Source organism: Protopterus annectens, chromosome 10.part0 (assembly GCF_019279795.1).
Source record: "Protopterus annectens isolate FY-2018-M chromosome 10.part0, PAN1.0, whole genome shotgun sequence".
Classification (NCBI taxonomy): Eukaryota; Metazoa; Chordata; order Ceratodontiformes; family Protopteridae; genus Protopterus; species Protopterus annectens.
The window spans coordinates 643,093,710-643,113,868 of record NC_056744.1 but is presented as its reverse complement, the minus strand read 5'-3'; the positions used below and the strand labels follow the sequence as shown (position 1 = coordinate 643,113,868).

Below are 20,159 nucleotides of genomic sequence, written 5' to 3'. Positions count from 1 at the left end.
GCCAGGAAGAAGGATCGATAAGAGTACTGTTTAATTCGGTTGAATAAAAACTATGAACAGGCATGTGGTGAATAGTCTGGACAAAATTGAAATGAGGACATAAATTCTCACTCTAAACCTGAGATAAATATCTATGTGCAGTATGGATGGAGTTATGTAGGTGTGTATTGTAGATGCCCGCAATCACCATATAAGCAGGTTATTTATTTATTGCCCAAGAATACCTCCTTCAGGACTCCCATTTACAGTGCAGTCCTCTGGAGAATATCTTCAAAATTATAGCATATGAAGAGGCAAACAGTAATAATCAGCTTCATCACATAAAGCATGGGTTGCATAGTTAGACCATGACTAAGTTTAGCAGCATACAAAGACAACAAAAGACATGACTAAGATAGTGGGTTCGAGAATTAATATGATTAAGGTAGTCAGTAAAGAGAATTAATCTTTAGGTTACATAACAAATATGTGAAAAGCATAGACTTTACCCCTGCACTGGTACCTACACTTACTAGTTAATATTGCCTGATAAAGGTGGTAATGGTTCAGGAAAACACAACAGCCTCTACGTTTTTTTAATAATAGCTGAAATTATAGCTAAGCATATGACATTTATCTTTAAATTTATCCTCTGGTATTGTTCCTGACTGTGGAGAAAAAGAATGTTTTTACTTGTGTGGACAAGAGTACTAAATCATCTTCACTAATATCTAACCACTGTTGTTTTTTTTTTTTGTTTGTTTGTTTGTTCAAAAACATATGCATTTTACAATTCCAAATGAAATGTTTATTATGCATGCTGTACAATAGCATAAAGTTTTGAAATCATGTATTATAAATCTACATCATTACGTAGGCTAACACAATTTATAGTTATATATTAGAATGTAACTTTTAAGTTATGCTTCATTAATTAATCTACACTTTAAGAAATTCTCTATATTAAACATTTGTAAAAACAATAATGGGTATAAAACAAAATGGAATTGAATTATGATTGTATACATTTATACAGATTAAATTAAACACAAGTAAAGGTAAAAAATAAAACACCACATACACCAGGGAGAATAGGCAAACCACAAACATAGGGGAAAAAACACTTCATCAAGCTAAGGAAAGACAAAATGTAATAACTGTTTAGTGCTTTCATCCATACATCAAAACACATTTCATCAGATCATATAAATGGCTCACCAATCACTATCTTTTAGTTATACTTGCTAACAGTCATGCACTGCTTTTTGGATCATCTAAACATTTTATGAATATTCCTAAACTATAGGTCTACCATCTGTAGAAATCATTGATTTCACATGGTACTCGCATTAGAGACCAAAGAATCTGGTTAGGTCCAACCCTATCATGTTTGTCTGTTTTTTAACCAGGTAGGTGAGCTAGCCCAAAGACCCCTTTCAGCCAGAGGCACAAGAAATACACATTGCACATGCATTTAATAATTCTTAACAGGAGGTACTAATTCTTGAATAAAGAGTAGTACTCAAACAATCACAGACATAATAATGAGTATCAGAATTAGTCTGAAATGTTAGGAACAAAACAGTTATAAAGATGAAAACAATCATACAACTGAGTAGTGCATTCTCTGCATATTTCTCAGCTGATTTGTTTGAGAATTATGGACATAGCCAAAAATGATGTAGGACAAAGGAAATCAATGAAAATGTTTAAATATTATTCTACTTTTCATTTAAAATCTTAATAGAAAATTATCTTTTATATCAACATGCATTTTCTGAACAACAAGAAGTATGCAACTATAGTGCTTGCCATCCCACTGACTTCTCTGCAACCCCCAGTGATTTACCAGGAAATCAGGAAGAGGACAAAATCATGGACATTTTGCAAAATCAGGGACAGCTGAGAGATATGATTCCCTGTAGAAGCACCTTCAATATACATTTCTATGGCTATTTTTACAACTTTTGGCAATCACAGCTGATTACCAGAAGTGACTGTTTATTTTGAAGGAGAAGAAGCCTAACACTCGACTGTACCTCATTAGTAGGAATGCTCCTCATTTTGAATGTTCAAAATTCCATGTCACATACTGTTCCACATTGAAGAGATCACTCATACTTGTATTGCTATGACTTTTTTAACAGATAGCCATGGTAAAAACTACTAAATCATATTACCTCATAAAAACAACATTTTAAAAAGTATGGAGAAACTGTTTATTAGCTATGCTGTCAGCATTTTGGCTGAAGTTAGCAGTAAGTGTTCCTGTGTTCTACATATTGTACATTTGTTCCACTGTGTGAAAGCTAAGGCTCCACATTTTGTTGATGGAGGCAGTGGATAAAAAAAGTAAATGGCAGGCCGAGGCTGATTATATTAAAGTAAACATTGCTGTGGCTTAGTGGTGGTAGTGGGAAGGGCAGTGCTTAGTGTCTGAAAGTTTCAAGTTGAAATTAATTACTGTGATTTAAAGTTCATTCACTTCTTCCAGCAGACAATCAGGGCATAATGCACTTGTATTTTTTTATTTAACCTTTGATTCAATTTATATGGGAGTGGGGTGCTCTACAGCAGCAAGTGGAAATAAATGACTGTTTGTTTTTCATTTACTTTTCAGTAAGATAGCAGTACTATAAAGCATCACTTATTGGTGGTAAGTGATGTATGAAATAAAATGGCAGTTAAAGGATCCCTTGGGGAGAATAGTATCTGTTAACGAGCAATGTGGCTATCATACTTTTGTGATTTCTTCACAGTCAAAGGTTCTGTACCATATCAGAAGGAGCCCATTCCACAGGGTCACTATGTATGTGCTTTTGAATGGAAATATCTTATTAGAAGCCCTGGATTTTACTGCAAACTTCTGTTAGGGAACTGTCATATTACCTGTTTTACGTACAGCTAGTGAATATAGTTTTCAGTGGGCTTCTGTTGTTACAGTCTGGCATGATGCTTAATTTCACCTTGGGGGCTATTTCACCAGTGAACAAAAGGCCAGGTAAAACTAATCTCCAGAATATATGTGAACTAAGTTTATATTGTGTCAGAAATACAAGTCCTATGTTTTTCACCAGGAAAACATTATCATGGGATCAATGGAATTACAAGGCAACTAAGTCTTACAACTATTTTTGCCTTACCAGTACCTACCTCAAACCGAATCTCTTCTGTCAAGGATGGCCAGTCTAGTTCCTATATGAGGAATGATAATGTATCTGTTCGATTAGGGACTTCCATTTTAAAGTAGTTATTAGACATTAGATAGGCTAAAGGGTAAAATAAATTGTGTTTCATTTATGCATAGAAGACAGTTAAGCAGAAAGGAAATAACCTTGCTGGCTAAGCATGGAAGACAGTTTATTAAAAAGGAAAGATAAGCATAAAGTGTGCAGACAGAATGTTCTTTTCTTAAGGGAAAGATACAGTCTTGTCAGCTACAGAATGTTCTTTAATGGAATGTTGCACATACAAGACAAAGCCTGAGACCAAGGTTAGAAAAAGTAAATAAGGAAAATTTCTGGACTGAAGCAATATAATATGTTGTGTTCTGGAGAGCAGGGCAGTTAAGTTTAGTAAGTTAATTCGACCTGTTACCTCAGAGAAGATGACAGACACTCGAGCATGAGTACAGAAGACAGGTCATATAAAGACTATGTTAGTTTATGTTGTGCAGGACAATAAAAATATGACATGCAGTACTAAATTTTTATCAGTACTGTTAATAAAGATAGTATTCGAATATTGTGAACATTTAATAAAGCCTTATTGAATGAACTATAGTGTTTGGAGAATTCATTCTGAAAAGCGCACAAGACTTGGCCATAAAGGAGAGACTATCACCTGTTCAGCATGAGCTTGGGTAATTAACAGATAAAGACTTTTGTTTCTCAGCCTCATTGCATACAGTGTTTCCAGTTAATTTTGGTACAGTACAATATTATCAATTTTTTACAGTATCTCCCTGCTTAATTTGCAACGGACGTCTGTTCCAGAGTTGAGGAAGATGCTGGGTAATGAAACTTTCTCTCCACACTGTTTTGTTTATTTATTGTTGAATATTTAGATCCCTGGTTTTAGTATCTGTGGGACTATTTCAGTGGTAATATACCATAAGTAGAGAGCAATGATTTCATATGGTTAAAGCTGTGGAGTAAAATTCAAACATGCTATACTGGAATCTATAAGGGATAATCTACAAGTTTAGGTCTGTTTTATAGCGGAATATCCTGCTGTTATTCACTGGATGTTTTGCAATGGTATCTCAAAGTGTTACAAAAACATAGCCTTTCAAAGTGGCTTTAGTTCACATGCCCTGACTGCCAGTCTGACATTTTACATTATATTCTTTTTCTACTGATGGTTCAGAAGTGAATCTCTGCTCATTATACTGGGTATAATAATGACTGTACTACTTCTTTACAGAAGTGTTATTACAGCACATATAAAATTCTATTTATTTCCCCTGAATGCAGACTTTTTTTTGTCACTGGATTAGTGCCCCCCCCCCCCTTAAGAGCTGTTTGTAGTAAACTGCATTAAAGGCAGGTAAATTTATGCATGGCCATCTAAGTGCATCTTGTAGCTGAGGATCTTGCTATTTAATTCCGAGAAACTTGCTCTAATACTTATACTATAATACATATTGTGGCACAGAAATGACAGTAAACAATTGTTTTTTTTTTTTCAATAAAATTCAAGGTGCCAGATCCTTTGTCTTCTTTGAAGGTAGAAGCCCACATCCAGTGATGTGTTTTAGATACTTATTCACATAACATTCCCTGAAGATTTCATAAATAACTGTTGAACCATTTTGGAGATATATGCGTTTAACTCAGATAACAAAAATAGCTCAAAATACACAAAACAAACAATATTCTGAGGACAGACCTGAAAATTTTCAGCCATTAAGACACATCAGTAGTTGCCTTTGCATCTATCACTATGAAAATATCTTGGTGCAAATTTCCACTCTAGAGATTCAAGTGGAGTTGTTCAACTGATTATTTGGTAGTGCTTAGGCAACTTTCTATTTCCCATCCACTCATCAAGATTTCTCTTGAAGAGGCCAGTGAGGTGCTCTGCTTGACATGTATGGGAAGTCTATTCCAGAGGATGGGCAGTCTTGGGTTATGAACCTGTCCCTCCAGTATGTTCTGTTGATTGTGGTAATGAGGTTGAGGTCTCTGGAGCGTGTGACATGGAGGGATTGGGATTTCTTTAGATGAAGCATTTCTAACAGACCTGGGTCAGACATGGCTTTGTAAGTCAAGCAGAGATCACCTCTTAGTAGATGATATGAGACAGAGAATAGCTGGAGTTTTTTTAGTCTGTCCATGTAGGACATGTGTTTAAGGCTTAGGATCCTCTTCGTGAGGTACTTTTGTGGCCTCTCCAGCTGTTGCGGGTGTCTAGTGAGGTACATGTCAAATGGGGCATTATAGTCTATGATTGTCTAATGAGGGAAGAGTAGAGAGAAATGATGACTTCTTTCTTCCTGGATGCCAGTCTCTCAGAGGAACAGACCTTTCTCATCCCAGTTCTTCATTTCTCTGACTCCTTTCTTAATTATTTTGTATTGCTTAATCTTTAATATTATCAAATATGTAATCATTAGCATGGAATCATTTGCACTGATTTACACTTTCTACATTTGCCTGTTTTACTTTGCTCTTGTATATTCTTTTATAATGTGTAGCTGTTGGCAGGTGCACTTATGTGTCATAATGTTATGTCCTGCATTCTGTAACATTGTATTGCTAATTATCATCACTGGAACATTTATTTAAAGTACATGGAATTTAGTTATTCTCATTCCAATAAAACCATGGATATTTTCTCTAAATAAATACTAAAAGCCCTCCAGTCTTTCATTTCTAACAATAGTAATTCTTTCTTAGTAATTCTGCTATGCAAAACTTCAAAAATGTTGTCAATACAAACCTTGTAATAAATAATTAAAATGCAAACTGAAAAACTAAAAACAAAATGCAATAATTAGATAACACTTACCATCCATTCTCTACTATCATCCCTTCTGTATTTTAACTCAAACATCAGTGGAAACAAATAAGGAGTTGTTTTGGGGTATCCCCAGTTTACGTTCAGCTGGTCAGAAAATGAAGGTTCTCCACCAACATGGATATTACACGGTGGATCAGTTACAGCTGTGTGGTGAGAAATAACATTTTTAATACCAGAAATGTTCTTTATGGCAGTTTGCTGTGCTAATTTTGAGTGCAGTGTTTTTGCAATAAAAACAGATGGTCATATTTAACCATATTCATTTTCATCAACTAAACCACATGTGGCTGCAAACTATCTGTTGCTCACTTTAACAAAAAATGTCAATATCTCTCAGGATATTACATTCCCAGGACTACTGGAGAGAAATAACATGGCAGTGAGGGGTTACTTTATTAAATTCAGAAAAATTAAAAAAAAATCTACATTTATCTTTATCAGAAGGCATTCTCACATATAATTAGGCTCACGTGAAAAATAATAAGCATTTCTGATCTCAGCAGCTAATACAATACAGAGGTGAATTTTTTCAGCATTATCAAGCCAAATTAGAAATAAAGCCAGATAGCGACACTTTTATTATTTGCTTTTCCATATTACTACCAAAGATATCAAAAACCTTTCAAAAAATCTCAGATCAATGTACACCAAAGAAAAAACATACATCTCACCAAACATCAGCATGCCATAAAAAGTAATGAGCTCCTTCTCAGTTTGAGAACAAATAACTTTAATTCCAAAGAAGCCATAGTGTATTGGGAACATATATAAATATGCCATGACAAAGGTGTAAGCACTGAAACCAATCCACAGTTGTTTGTCACTATAGAACAGTTGCTTTAGAATTAGAGCTACTTGTTTGGTGAGATTTGTTGATTATTACCATGCCTATCCTAAATAATAGCCAAAACAGAAATGTTTACAGAACTTATTAGTGTACTTAATAGTTTTCAATGAAGTTAATAAAATGGGTGGTTATATAGCAAATGTTACCTACCAACATCACAAGAGTATCTGAAAGCAATTTTCCTTCCAGGAAAAGGATGGACACTTCAAAGTAACTGTATTAATGGTAGGTACCAACAATTATTCAAGCCAAGGATTTTACAAAGAGAAAAATCTACGTATTAACTGTTAATCAACACTCTGCACTGTGTCAAGACAGAATTTCATTCTCTGTGCTGCAGTATCTTTCAACCTTTGAGCAGCAGGACACGATCAATCAGAGCAGGTGTAGAGGAACAGAGAGCTAATCCAGGTAGTGAATTCAAGTACTGCTGTGTGCCTTTTTTTGGATAACAAGCTAAAAAAAAAGAAGTGGAAGGAAACAACAGCAGAAAAAGATAATAAAGGGTGCAATAAAAGGTTTAAGCGTAAACTAAGTCACAAACAACTCTTTTCAGAGTTCAATAGAAGTCTAGGATTTTTTTCTTGCTTTCTCTGCAACATTGTTTCTCAGGGTAGTTCAGAAGCTAGTTTCAGGTGGGGTGATGTTGAGCCAGCCCATCTTAGATGTTACTCATTCATTGCCTGAGGTGTATTTTCTGTGTTGCACTTTCCGTACAGACCTCACTTCTGTGAATTTGTGCAGAGCTGATATAGCTAAATTCTCCTGGTTGAGTTGAATGTTATTACCATCTGATGTTCCAAACTGATTAGTATAACTCAATTTGCACTGTACTATATTTATATCTTTGCTTTATTGTTTCCGTCCTTTGTTGTCAGGCGTACCTCTCAACCAGGAAACATCAAAAATCTGGACAAAGGCCCATGAAAAATAGGTACAAATCTGTACACTGATTAACATAAACTTTGCATACATAATTCTGCAACCTCACCCACTCCAATGGAATTGTGGGATACCAACTTTCAAAAGCAAACCGAAGAACAGTCAACCAAAATATAGCCCCAGCCCAGACCCTGTAGTAAATGGTAACCAGTTTTTTAATGTGTTGGAATGATGTTCACTGGGAAGGGAGATGATGATGAACCTTAGGATTTTGTTTTTGCTGACTTGCAGTATGTGGGTTTTGTGGTAAAAGTAGGGCATTTAATGGTAGGCAATATTCTAATCTTAGCAAAAAAATATTATAGTTTGCTAGGACATTCAAATGTCATTCTCTATGGCCTACTGATCAGTGGTGTAGCTTGAGTTTGTGCAGCCCAGGGCTGTCTTTGAGTTTGCTGCCATTCCCCCCCCCTCACAAAGTCATGGTCTAATGGGGCCCCCCATACAAAGCCCCCCTGCAGCCATTCCAATGTCCCATAACTTGGCTATTTCACCCCATTTACCATAAACACTGTAATGTGCATACCACTTTACTTCTGCAATGATTTGGATTTCATTTAAAACTTTTATTTTACAGTTTATAGCACAAATACTAATAGACATCTGCTAAACAAAGAAATACAGTCTCACAATGAAAATAGACTTAGCATTAAAATTTCTCTGCCCTTAAAACTCACATTCATTGAAACAGCACTGAAACCCAAATTCAAAGAAAGTGCATCTGGCCAGTGGTGGATAAAGATTACCTTTCGACTGTTTTCAAATCATAGGCCCCTTACACATGAAACATACATGTGTTCTTTGATACACCTTTCTGATTATATTAAATTACATTCCTTATATAATACAGCACACTTGTTAGACCACATTTTAAATTTATTGTTTTGAACATTTTTCCAGTAAGCAATGAAACAAAATGCATGAATCAATAAATTACAGAATTGCCCAATTCAGAACATTTCCATCATAAAAGTCTATTCAAACTTCTACAATCTACCAGTATCAGTAAATATGTACAATCTCTGCAGAAGTAAAAGTCATCTAAAGTAATTCCACATTAAAGAGATCTGTAACTAATGAAGAGGTTGCTGCTAGCAAACAACTTTATATTTCATTGTTTCATCTACAAATAAAGTGCTAATTGCCCTTGAAGAATAAATTGCCTATGTTACATTAAAAAAATGATAAGCTAGTAATATTGTGATAGGGAATGGATGGCAAACTGATAACAGGTTCATAGTTACTAGGTATCTCCACCAAAGAGGACACTTTCAGGACTGCAGCATCCACCCCCTTTAAAAGTACAACACAGTACAGTATCAGCAATCCATCTACATACTGTGGGAGTAGAACCCACAGCCTTCTGCATCAAAAGCAAGTATTCTACCTGTTGTGCTACTAACAACACAAGTAGAACCCACACCCTTATGCATCAAAAGCAAGTATTCTACCTGTTAACAACACAAACAGACTTGGCATAAACAGCACTAAACTTCTCTCCCCCTGAAGAATTACACAGCACAAGAAATCTGGACAAAGCCAAAATTTATTGGAGGGGGGGGGGTCAAAAGCCCAAAACCAGGGACACATTTTAAAAATTGCTTGTATAATCTTAGAAAAGTTGCTAGAATAAAATGTTTTGTGTTACCATGCATGTACTGAAAGATAGGAAGACTGAAACTTAAATGGCTATCATTATTTAGTGAATTCAGGTCTCACTGATTTGCCAGAAAACCACAAATTTTAAGAGGAACAGAGCAAAAGTATGAGCCAAACATTCCAGACATATGGTTAACTCCTTGAACCACAAATGTTAGTCTAGGTAGAGAATTTAGGCTCTTGCTCCTTGTACCTAAGGTATGGGGTTTGAGTCTGAGTAACTCTAGCCAGCAGATATATCTAACTGGGGCATACATATACACACACACACACACACATACACACACACACACACACACACACACACACACACACACACACACACACACACACACACACACACACGCATACGTCAAGTTAAGCACATTTTCTCTATCTGCCATTAAGTAAAACCACAGGACAAATGTGAAGCACAGCTAAAAGTTAAAAGTAATCACAGTCTGCCATTAAGTAAAAGCACAGTTTCTCCTGCAAAAAGAAATCCAAGTAAAATGCACAGTTAAGTTAATGTAATGCAAGTAAAACACACAGTTTCTCATTAGGTTAATACCTGGCTGGCACAGTTAAAAGTAAGTTAAGTTAACAGCTGCTGTGAACAGTTAAAAGTAATGACACACGTTAAGTTAACAGTTGCCGTGATGATGCCTGGCACAGTTATTACAAGTAATCACACCATTTCAAAAGTATTGGCTGCAGCTGTTAAGTAAAATTTACACACAAATGCCTGCCATTAAGTAAAAGTTAAGAACACTATACCTAATGCCTGCAGCCACTAAGTAATCTCCTGCCCTTTCTCTAAAATGTAATCACAGTGTGGCTTAGATTATTCAATCACAGTATGATTACATTTTAGAGAAACGATAGGAGATTACTTAACGGCTTCAGGCATTAGGTATAATGTCAATATTGATTCTGATTTGATCAAATGTGCTTAACCTTTTAAAGCTTTCAGCAATAGGTGATGAATTGATTTAGATTTTGGGTGGATGGATTTTATATATACATTAATTTAAGGTATCAAAACATTCTTGCAATAATACTAGTTTGAGTCACTAGAGGTCACTAACACATCTTCAATATGTTGTTGTTTGTCTTTCGGCTTTTCCCGGTTAGGGGTCACCACAGCGGAACTCCGGTTCGCTAATGATTGGCAGTAGATTTTCACGAACGCAGATGTGCCAGCTTGACATCCAACCTTCAATGAAGGCACGCCCATTTAGCATGTCATTCGAATGCCCACCCAACCGTGGGGAGGACATGCAGACTCCACACAGAAGGCACTCCCTGCACTCCAGCCGAGAATGGAACGAGAGAACCTCTTGCTGTGAGGCAACAATGCTACCGCTGCACCACCGTGGATATACACATCTTCAATATATTGATGTATTTTTAATTTTTATATTAAGGTATATTAATTGAATGGAGTTAGTATTGTATTTACATTTATATTCATATATGTATACATAATATTTATATATCCATTTTAGTGTTAGGACAGTAAAAGGTTTTATTAAAAGCAGATGTATGTTTCCTATTAAGGAATACAGTCTATGAATAGGTATTGTAACATCTTGGTGTTTCAACAGTTAAAATGGGTTAATTGAATGATTTTATGTAATTTAATTGAATGAATGGGGGTATATATATGCTTTAAGGTAATGGTGTTAGTTACCTGAAGAAGTTGTGGATGAAAACGTACTGTTTACTGTCATGGTCAACATTAGTGGTTGCTGTGCTGTGCTTTATCCCCTTGAATAAACGTGATTCTGTGGAAAGGGCTATCCAGGCGATTTTTTCTACTGTTTATTAGGTACAATGTTCTTAACTTTTACTTAATGGCAGGCATTTTTGTGTGATTAACACACACAAATACCTGCCATTAAGTAAAAGTTAAGAGAACACAGTGTTTTTACCTAGAGGAGGAGCCGGGGGATGAAAGATGTGCTGTGCACTGCCTGAACACAGACCGTCCTGCAAAAGCTGACGTCATCACGCATGCCCTGCACATGATGACGTCAGTAGTAAAAATTAAAAAAAAAAAACAGGAAATTCGGAAATTAAAGGTGCTATGCAGGAATTCGTGGCACCCAAATATTTTGTCCTCAAAACTGGTATTTACCTAGAAATTCATTACGGTTGAGAGGTATGTTCTCAGTTCTCAGCTCAGAAGCTAGTTTCAGGTGGGGGGTTGTTGAGCCAGCCCATCTTAGGTGTTAGTCATTCATTGCCTGAGGTGCATTTTCTGTGTTGCACTTTCGGTACAGGCCTCACTTCTGTGAATTTGTGCAGAGGTTATATAGCTAATTTCTCCTGGCTGAGTTGGATGCTATTACCATCTGCTCTTCCAAACTAAGTACACTTTTTTGCAACTTGATTTGCACTGTGGTGTATTTACATATTTGCTTTATTGTTTCTGTCCTTTGTTGTCTGCACAGTTAGTTTTTCCCTCCCTCCTTCCCAAGTGTTGTTGTAGTCTTAAGCTTGGTGGCTTTGGAATTGCCTGTCCCTGCTGTAAATCTGATTTTGGTCACTGCTCCCAGTCCAATCTCATTTGATCACTCAACTTAGTGCAGTGAAATCATTTGGATAGGTCTACCCCCTTGCTTCTTTGACTTTGAACACTCCTGCCTATCCTAGCTCATCAGCTCAGCGTACTAAGTAGAGAGAAAACATTTGGGAAGGTCAACCACCTTAGTTCCCTAATCTTGTACTATCTTCTGTTTCCTCCCTCTACATCTTAAAAAAAATACACTTTATTCAACTGCTTTTACTGTAATTGTGTTCTTTGTACTTTATTACCTTATTTTTGCTGTGTGTTCAGTGTCCTGTTGGAATGAAATGTGCAACTACTACTCACCTAGTGCATCCCCTCCAGACACTCAGGCAGTAGTCACTAGTCCAACTCCCACATCAAAGTCACTTTCTGGTATGATTGTTCTTTCATCTTCCCCACTGTGGGATGCCAGGAGGGCCTCCACCTCTATGACACACATCTCTGTTGCTGATCCACCTCCAGTGGTCAGCCTGTCTCTGGCAATTTCCTTTTCTTTTGTCCAAGCATACTGTAACGTACTGATGAACCTGTGATTCACCAGATGCATTGCCCTATTATGGCCACTTATTTCTTTGATATCCTACAAAAGTCAGCATTACTCTTCTTAAGGATATGCATGAAGATGTGTGTGTGTGTTTGTGTAGGGCTTGTAGTAGTATCTCCACCTCCTGCTTGGTGAACTTGTCTCGCCTTTAACATTACTTTGTTTCCATGCTAGAATATGTACCCAGTGGGCTGCATGTCAGATCAGTGTGTGTATGCATGACAGCCTACGCCAAACAACAATTGCCTCCATACTGTTCCCAGCAACCTTAATATGGTCACAGCCATGTGTGCTGTTATAGAATACCTGGCCTAAAACTGTGCCACATCGTAGCAGCTGTGGGTATGTTAACAATGCTGTCTGTGCACATATTGGTACAGTATGGCATCACTTACACAGCAGGACAGTGACTGCACCTGACTGTAATCTTTGTGTCCTGTTAGGTTGAGCACCCCAACAGACTGCAACTTGTCCTGCCTAGCTCATGTACCTGGTCAGTCTTTAGTCCCCAAAAGACTGTAACATATTAGGTCAAGCTCCTTCAAGCCTGTCAGGCCCCTGGCATGCCCTATGCAGTGTTGCCCACACACTCCACTGCTTTGTGATAGTATCTATTATTTCCATGACTCCTTCTATGGTGACTGAGGTTCATTGCCAGTTGTCCTGCCTGTCTGTCATCAGGTTGCCTACATGGCAGTATGCTCTGATATCTAGTTTATTCTGATTCCCTGAATTGCTCACTGTAGTGCAGTCTCCTAAAAATGGTGACAGTTGTTTTTATTCTACTAAGAAGTGGCTCATAACATAACTATTATGTTAATGAAACTTAGCATGAATATCTCTAAATTACACCAGTAATGCAATGTGCTATCAGGGCAATCAATGCTACAAGTCGTATTCCTGCTCCTTCATGGGCTGAGTGGTCACATAGTGTGTTCACTTGTGAAACCTGACCATGCTAATGTCACTTTAGTGATTATGTGCATCACAATACAGATAATGGGCATTGTGCTACCTAGCTGCCCATTAATGTAATCATGTGTGCCGGGGTCTATATTATATCATCGAACGCTTAAAAAAGCGAACGCTGATTGATTGACCTAATTTAAGCGAAAGCTTACAATCTCGAACTGTCAGATCAGTGATTTTTTCCCCAGGTAAAAAAATCGCTGATCCAAAACACATACACACAACACAAGCACACCAAACAAACAGAAATCCACAAACATACACCTAAAATCTGATACCTAACCCAACACTAAACTATGCACACACCACTAACTACCCACTTACCTTAACCCAAACCCTAACCCTAAGGTCCGTCACTATCACACACTCACATCACCCGCTCCCTAACCCTAACTCACTTAAATCCTCCCTAACCCTCATGTCCACTCAATCCCACACACATCTAACCCGAGCCCTAACCCTAACTCACCTAAATCCCCCTAACACTCACATCCACATAATCGCACAATTACCTGAATCCAACCGGTAACTTTCCACCATAACACTGAAAATACCGAAGCAACAGAAACGGACAACCAAACTCTTTCCCTAGGAAAAAATTCGAGTTTCTGCTTCGATATTTTGCAGTTTTGCGAAAATAAGTTCGATCAATCAGCATTCGCTTTTTTAAGCGTTCGAGGATATAATATAGACCCGTGTGCCGTATGTCCTGGCTACCATTTTATATTTTATCATTTGCACTTGACCTGTTGAGTGGACATTGTCTCTGTACACACAGACTCTGCCAGTGTTACCACCTGGTACAGCAGAGACTGCAAAATCATTTTATAGCTGCTGGATGGGGATCACTGATAGCATCTCCTGGAGGACTCTAAGAGCCCCCTTTATAAAGTGGGAGCCAGGCACCAGCTTGTTATGATGATGGGAGATGCCACTGGCATCACTATTCTGGAAAATAATGCTGGCATAAATACAGTGACTTAAATAGAGTCCAGCTAGACCTTCAACAGTTGGAAGAAGAGATTAGGCAGGGAATGCTACCTTTCTATTGTAAGCATTCTGTTCATATGTAAATATCAGCAGTCAATCTGCAGACCATTACACACTTAGCCAGAAGCCCATATTCAAAACTTTTCTCCTGCCTCTAGGATAGCAAAGCAAGATAGACTAGGGGAGAATTTGAGGCTGCCCATCCAGTTATCTCAGCTTACCTTAAAGGTGGCAAGGGTGCTACTCTGCTTGATACGTAGTTGAAGTTTGTTCCCAAAAGGCCAAAGAGGGTTGGATATTTTATGACTTAAAAGACATAGATCCCCATGGAGGAGCTTATAAGAGACTGAGTACAGAGAAAGAGAAACAAAGAGATGACAGTCTGTCATAATAACTAATTTTTTTGCGACCACTGATCTTTTTAGTTATGAATCTCTAAAGTCTTTTAAGCTGAAAATCACATGTTCTATGGACCTGAACCTTATTTGTGACTCTAACAGAATTTGCTGGAGAGACAGATTTGTATCCCAAAGGTTACCTCATCTATGGAATAAACTTCCCATCTTCACAAATCAAAGCCTGTCCTTCACTCTCATCAAAAAGAATTTGGATAAATGGATGGGGACACATAAATTCACTCTTGGGGCACTGCCCATGTCCCATATGGACAGAGGCAGTCTGTAAAATGACGCTCCAGGGATCTAAACCTTGTCATCACAATAAACAAAACATGCTGGAGGGATAGGTTCCTGACCCAGAGACTCCCCAGACTCTGGAATAGATTGCCCATACATGTAAAGCAGAGTGCCTCTTTGGACCTCTTCAAGAGGAACCTTGACGATTGGATGGGAGAAAGGAAATTCACCCCAGGGATCACGTCAGTCGCCCTGCTAGACAGGGGTCCAGGAAAGTAAATAATGTGGGAAGAAATAGCCAGGGAATTGTTATGGCTAGGCTTGTATAGGCCCTAGGGCTGATAGCCTAGTACCAACCTATGAACCTATGAACTCAGGGCTTCAACACCCAAAGACCCACTACCCTGATACTACCCCATCCCATATCTGGAGAATTTGGATATAATACTGTCATATCCTGGGTATTACTGGATGGGCCCTTAAAGGCTCTTTCTCCATTAGCCTAGTAATCACCTAGGAACATATGTGTTTGGTATAGACCCTAGCTGTTAGCAAGTTACAGACAGACATAAAGAGCACATAATCATTGATTGAGACGTGTGAACTGCCAAGAGATTTTATTTATATGTCTATTTATTTATTAAAATGTTCATTAAATGGATAAATGGGATGCCCCAAGGTCCTTTCAACCATGTTCTGTTTGGGCAAAAGAAGTTATAACAATAAGCATTACGTTACATGAATAAAACTGAATATAAATTAGAAAATAAATATAGGTAGAATTTATAAACATTTTCAACAAGACTCTTTTGAGCTGGGGCACAGGATCTGAATTGCCTAGAAAGAGTAAAGCCTTAGTATGTTTAATGCTGTTTGTTGTCAAAGAAGCAATTACTAGAAAATGGAAATCAAAATTTAAACCAACTTGTAAATGAAATAATGCATACTGTAAAAGAGATAAAAGAACTGGAAAGGATGTGGGATCTTTACAAAATGGAAGGAACATTTTCTTTCATAGAAATAAATGGAATGTGTATGAACAATATATGCAGAAGAATGTTTGGGAGGAGTGAGGTTTAAGGGTTGTCAGGAACTGAGCAATTTATATTCTGTTGGAATGAATTATAGTTACTTAAAAGAAAGAAAACATATATGCAATGTAATATGCATTAAAATGAAAACTGTTAATATGGCTTGTTTTCTTATCTTTTAATGTATGTGTGCATGTGTCTTAAGTGATAATTTAATTAAAAAGAGTGCACAGTAATATTATATTTACAATGAAAACAGGAATTTGTGGATGACATACTTCAGTGAGGAAAAATGAAGGGTTGGAGAGAGAAAAAGAAATTGAGGAAAAGGCCTGAATGTCAATTTAAAGAGAAAAAAAAGATAGAATTAAAGAGATATAACCGAAAGGAAATGGGCAATTATTAAACCACAATTCTAAGTGAATTAAAAAAGGAAATGTGATGAATCTGGTACAGATGTTGAATGAGATTAAACAGAAGGATAAATTTTGGTCTGTGAAATTTTTACAAAGGGTGGCTTCAGTGAGACACGTATGGATACATTTCCAGAAGAGAAGTAGGGAGAGATACACTGAAACTCGATATCAGCTAATAGCCAATATAACCTAATCAGACAGCCATAAGCTGCAGTGATATCTTTGGCAATAATTCTGGACTAGAAGTAGTCCTGATCGACCTTGTATTAGTCCCTTTGAACAGCGCTGCACAATAGCATGTGACAGGCATGAACTCTAAGATCAGGGTAGGTAAAATAGGCAACTATAGAGTGAAGCAAAAGTAATGAGACTTATAAAAAAAGATCACACTAATAAGACATTTTCAGATCTTCATTTACTAAATAGGGCTTGATTTGAACTCACGACCATAATCCTGGAAATTAATTATAAAGGGGCTAGAACACTAACAGCCTCAATGATAAAGTAGAAAAATAGGGAAAAAGGCAAAATACCTCACAACAGACAGACAGTAAATGGTAAACTTTATTAAAATCAGTATTTAAATGCAGCTATGTTAGGACAAGATGAGGGACAGGGTAAACCAGCTGCAGCCTTTGTCTTTGGAAAAGACACAGCTTGTATTTACAAGTACTCAGTGTTTGACTCTCTGCTGCAGTTCAGAAAAGAAGCCAGGGAAGTAATACTTAAGTCAACTAACTGACATAGCCAGTGAGAGCTACTTTATGTATTGTGTGTTCTGTTTATGTATTTTATCTTCTTTTAATTTCTGTTTTGAGAAATCTGCTGACCTCTGAGGAATTCTAAATGTGAGTGGTGTATCTAGATGAGAGATTGATGAAGTACTCTTAATCTATGGAAACTTTTAACATTTAAGCTATAGATTTCACTTGTTTTTCACTGGTTATTTTGCTTTCTTGACAGATACTTAATACATAGAGTTTAGCTTGGCCTTGTCTTCCTTTAAAAATGTAAAATGAACCAAACTGCAACCAATAACAAATACGGAACTCCGTTCAAACAAACCGATAGTCTTTATTACAGTTTTAAATCCACCAGATTGAGCGCTTTCATCTGCCCTGAGCAGATTTCATCAGAATAATTAGTATACAGTGCCTCACATTTTTATACCATTCTAAACTGCAGTAATTATTCAATAATTACCAAATTGAATCAATCATTCTATAAACATGTTAAAAAGGTTAAACAAAAATAAATAACTAACTGACTTGTCCAGACCAATTTTAACCCATTAGTGTGTTTCTGTTCTTAATCTTCTTTATAAAGTGCTACTGTGCATATAAATACTTAAAAAATACTTATGAAATATGTATATGTATATATAAAATATTAGTGCTCATTCATATATGTTATATTTTATAATGTGCATATTATCAAATAATTAATATAGTATGTTTTGTTTTGAATTATTCAACCTTTTAATATGTTTCTAGGTGTAATTTTGTTATCTGTGCTACAACGTGGGTTATTTTATTTCAAAAGATAAATGTAAATAAACCACACTGTTTATTAAATCTTAATTAATAAATATAAATGTAATAAATATTATTGTTGTAAGGTGTATTTCAAAGGGCTAAAAGTAAATAAATAGACATATTAATGAATATAGGTGGAAGACAATGTGGAAATATAAAAATATATAAAGGTATATGTTATGTTATATGAACAAATGGAAATATAAAAAGCATGTAATGAAAGCTAAATTAATAAACTATAGTACGTTATAATAAATACGAGACCTATACTACTAGTGTGAAGTGAGGAGTGGTCATCATAAATTTCACATTCTAAAATATTGTTATCAAAAAATATATATGTTATGTATATAATTAAAACATTTAATAAATAATTATATCTAAAATTGTTTAAAAATATGTATATATATATATATATATATATATATATATATATATATACAATATATAATAATACATGGTTCTAATAAAAATCGTGTATTATATAAATATAGACATTGTATATTGTATTAAATATTAACAAAATCAAACTGAGGCAGCTTTATCAATAAGTATTGCCTTAATATTAATATATTCGTTGAGACCCGGCAAATAATTAGATTTCAGTCTCAACTGCCACTTAATCTCTCTCAATAGTAGGTTGTTCTTGTAATCACCTCCCCTTGTATCCATTTTCATTGACTCTAAAATGGCAAACTTAAAATCTGTAAAACCTACACAATTTACTGAATGTTTGTAGAGGGCACTGGTCTCCTTTTTCACCTTGATATCATTGGTGTGCTCATAAATTCTCTCCTTCAGTGCCCTCTCAGTTTTGCCTACATAGAAGGAGGTGCATTTGGTACAAGTGGCTAAATAAACCAACATCTTACTACGGCAATTGCCCTTACTAAAAAATACCTTACTATTAAGACCATTTTTGAGTATTATATTCTCAGCCTGATTGATATGTTTACATTGTCGACAACTCCCACACTTAGTTGTTCCATTCTTCACTTTTTTGTCAAACGTATTTCTATCTCTCTCAAATAACCTTTTAAAATTCATGCCAGTCTTATAGGTCAGTAATGGTCTATTCCCAACAATTTCATGTATTTCTTTATTGGTCTTCAATATAGACCAATTTTCTTCTAAAATTCTAGTAAAATAATCTGAAAATTCATTGTATTCTGTAATACATGCTTTTGAAAAATCCTTTGTGTTGTGACTTGGATATTCTTTATATGTTAACTTTTGTCCTAACAGGGCCTTATATTTCTTACCCCACCCTCTATATACTTCATCCAATATTTCACCAACCAGCTCTCTAGGATAACCTCTTTCTAAAAATGTTTTCATCAAAAATCTAAACTCATTTAACAAATCATTGCGTTCTGAGGTCATTCTTGCAATCCTAACAGCCTGTCCCTTAATAACACTTTTCTTTTGGTGAAACGGGTGTAGGCTATTATAGTGGAGGTAGCTGTTGCACCAAGTGTCTTTACGAAAAATATTCGACTTGAAACCTTTTGCATTTTTGCTTAGGGTAATGTCCAAGTAATTAATACTCAGGTCTTGGACTTCATGGGTGAAGGACAAAAAATTAGTAGTTCTATTAATATATTTCATAAACTCTTCCAATTCATTTTCATTGTCATCTTCCCAAACAATGAAGATATCGTCCAAGAACCTGAGATATATTTTAATGTTTTTCTTAAATGTGCTTGGAAAAATATATTTTTCCTCCCAACCAAGGAGGACAAGATTTGCATATATGGGAGCACAAGCTGCCCCCATAGCTACCCCCATCACTTGTCTATAATATTCTCCCTGAAAGGTTATAAAGTTGTTATCCAATACTGTTTCTGTCAACTCCAATACTAATAATTTTGTGTCTGTAGAAGCCTCTAGGTATCTGTAGACAACATTCTCAAAATATTCAAACCCTTCAACCCTAGGAATACAGGTAAAAAGGTCCCTGACATCCACAGTAACCAATTTACAAGTATCAGACCAAACGTTTTCAGTAATTTTACCCAGGAAATCCCATGAGTC

General features: G+C 36.2%; 1 protein-coding gene across 1 annotated transcript in view; it reads right to left on the bottom strand.

Moving 5' to 3' along the window:
• The window catches only part of LOC122812798 (cytokine receptor-like factor 1), a 305,003-nt gene that overhangs the window by 71,014 nt on the left and 213,830 nt on the right, over positions 1-20,159 (bottom strand). The window contains exon 5 of the mRNA XM_044084858.1: positions 5,992-6,146. Within this exon, the coding sequence (XP_043940793.1) occupies positions 5,992-6,146 (155 nt within the window). The remainder of the gene's footprint in view (positions 1-5,991; positions 6,147-20,159) is intronic.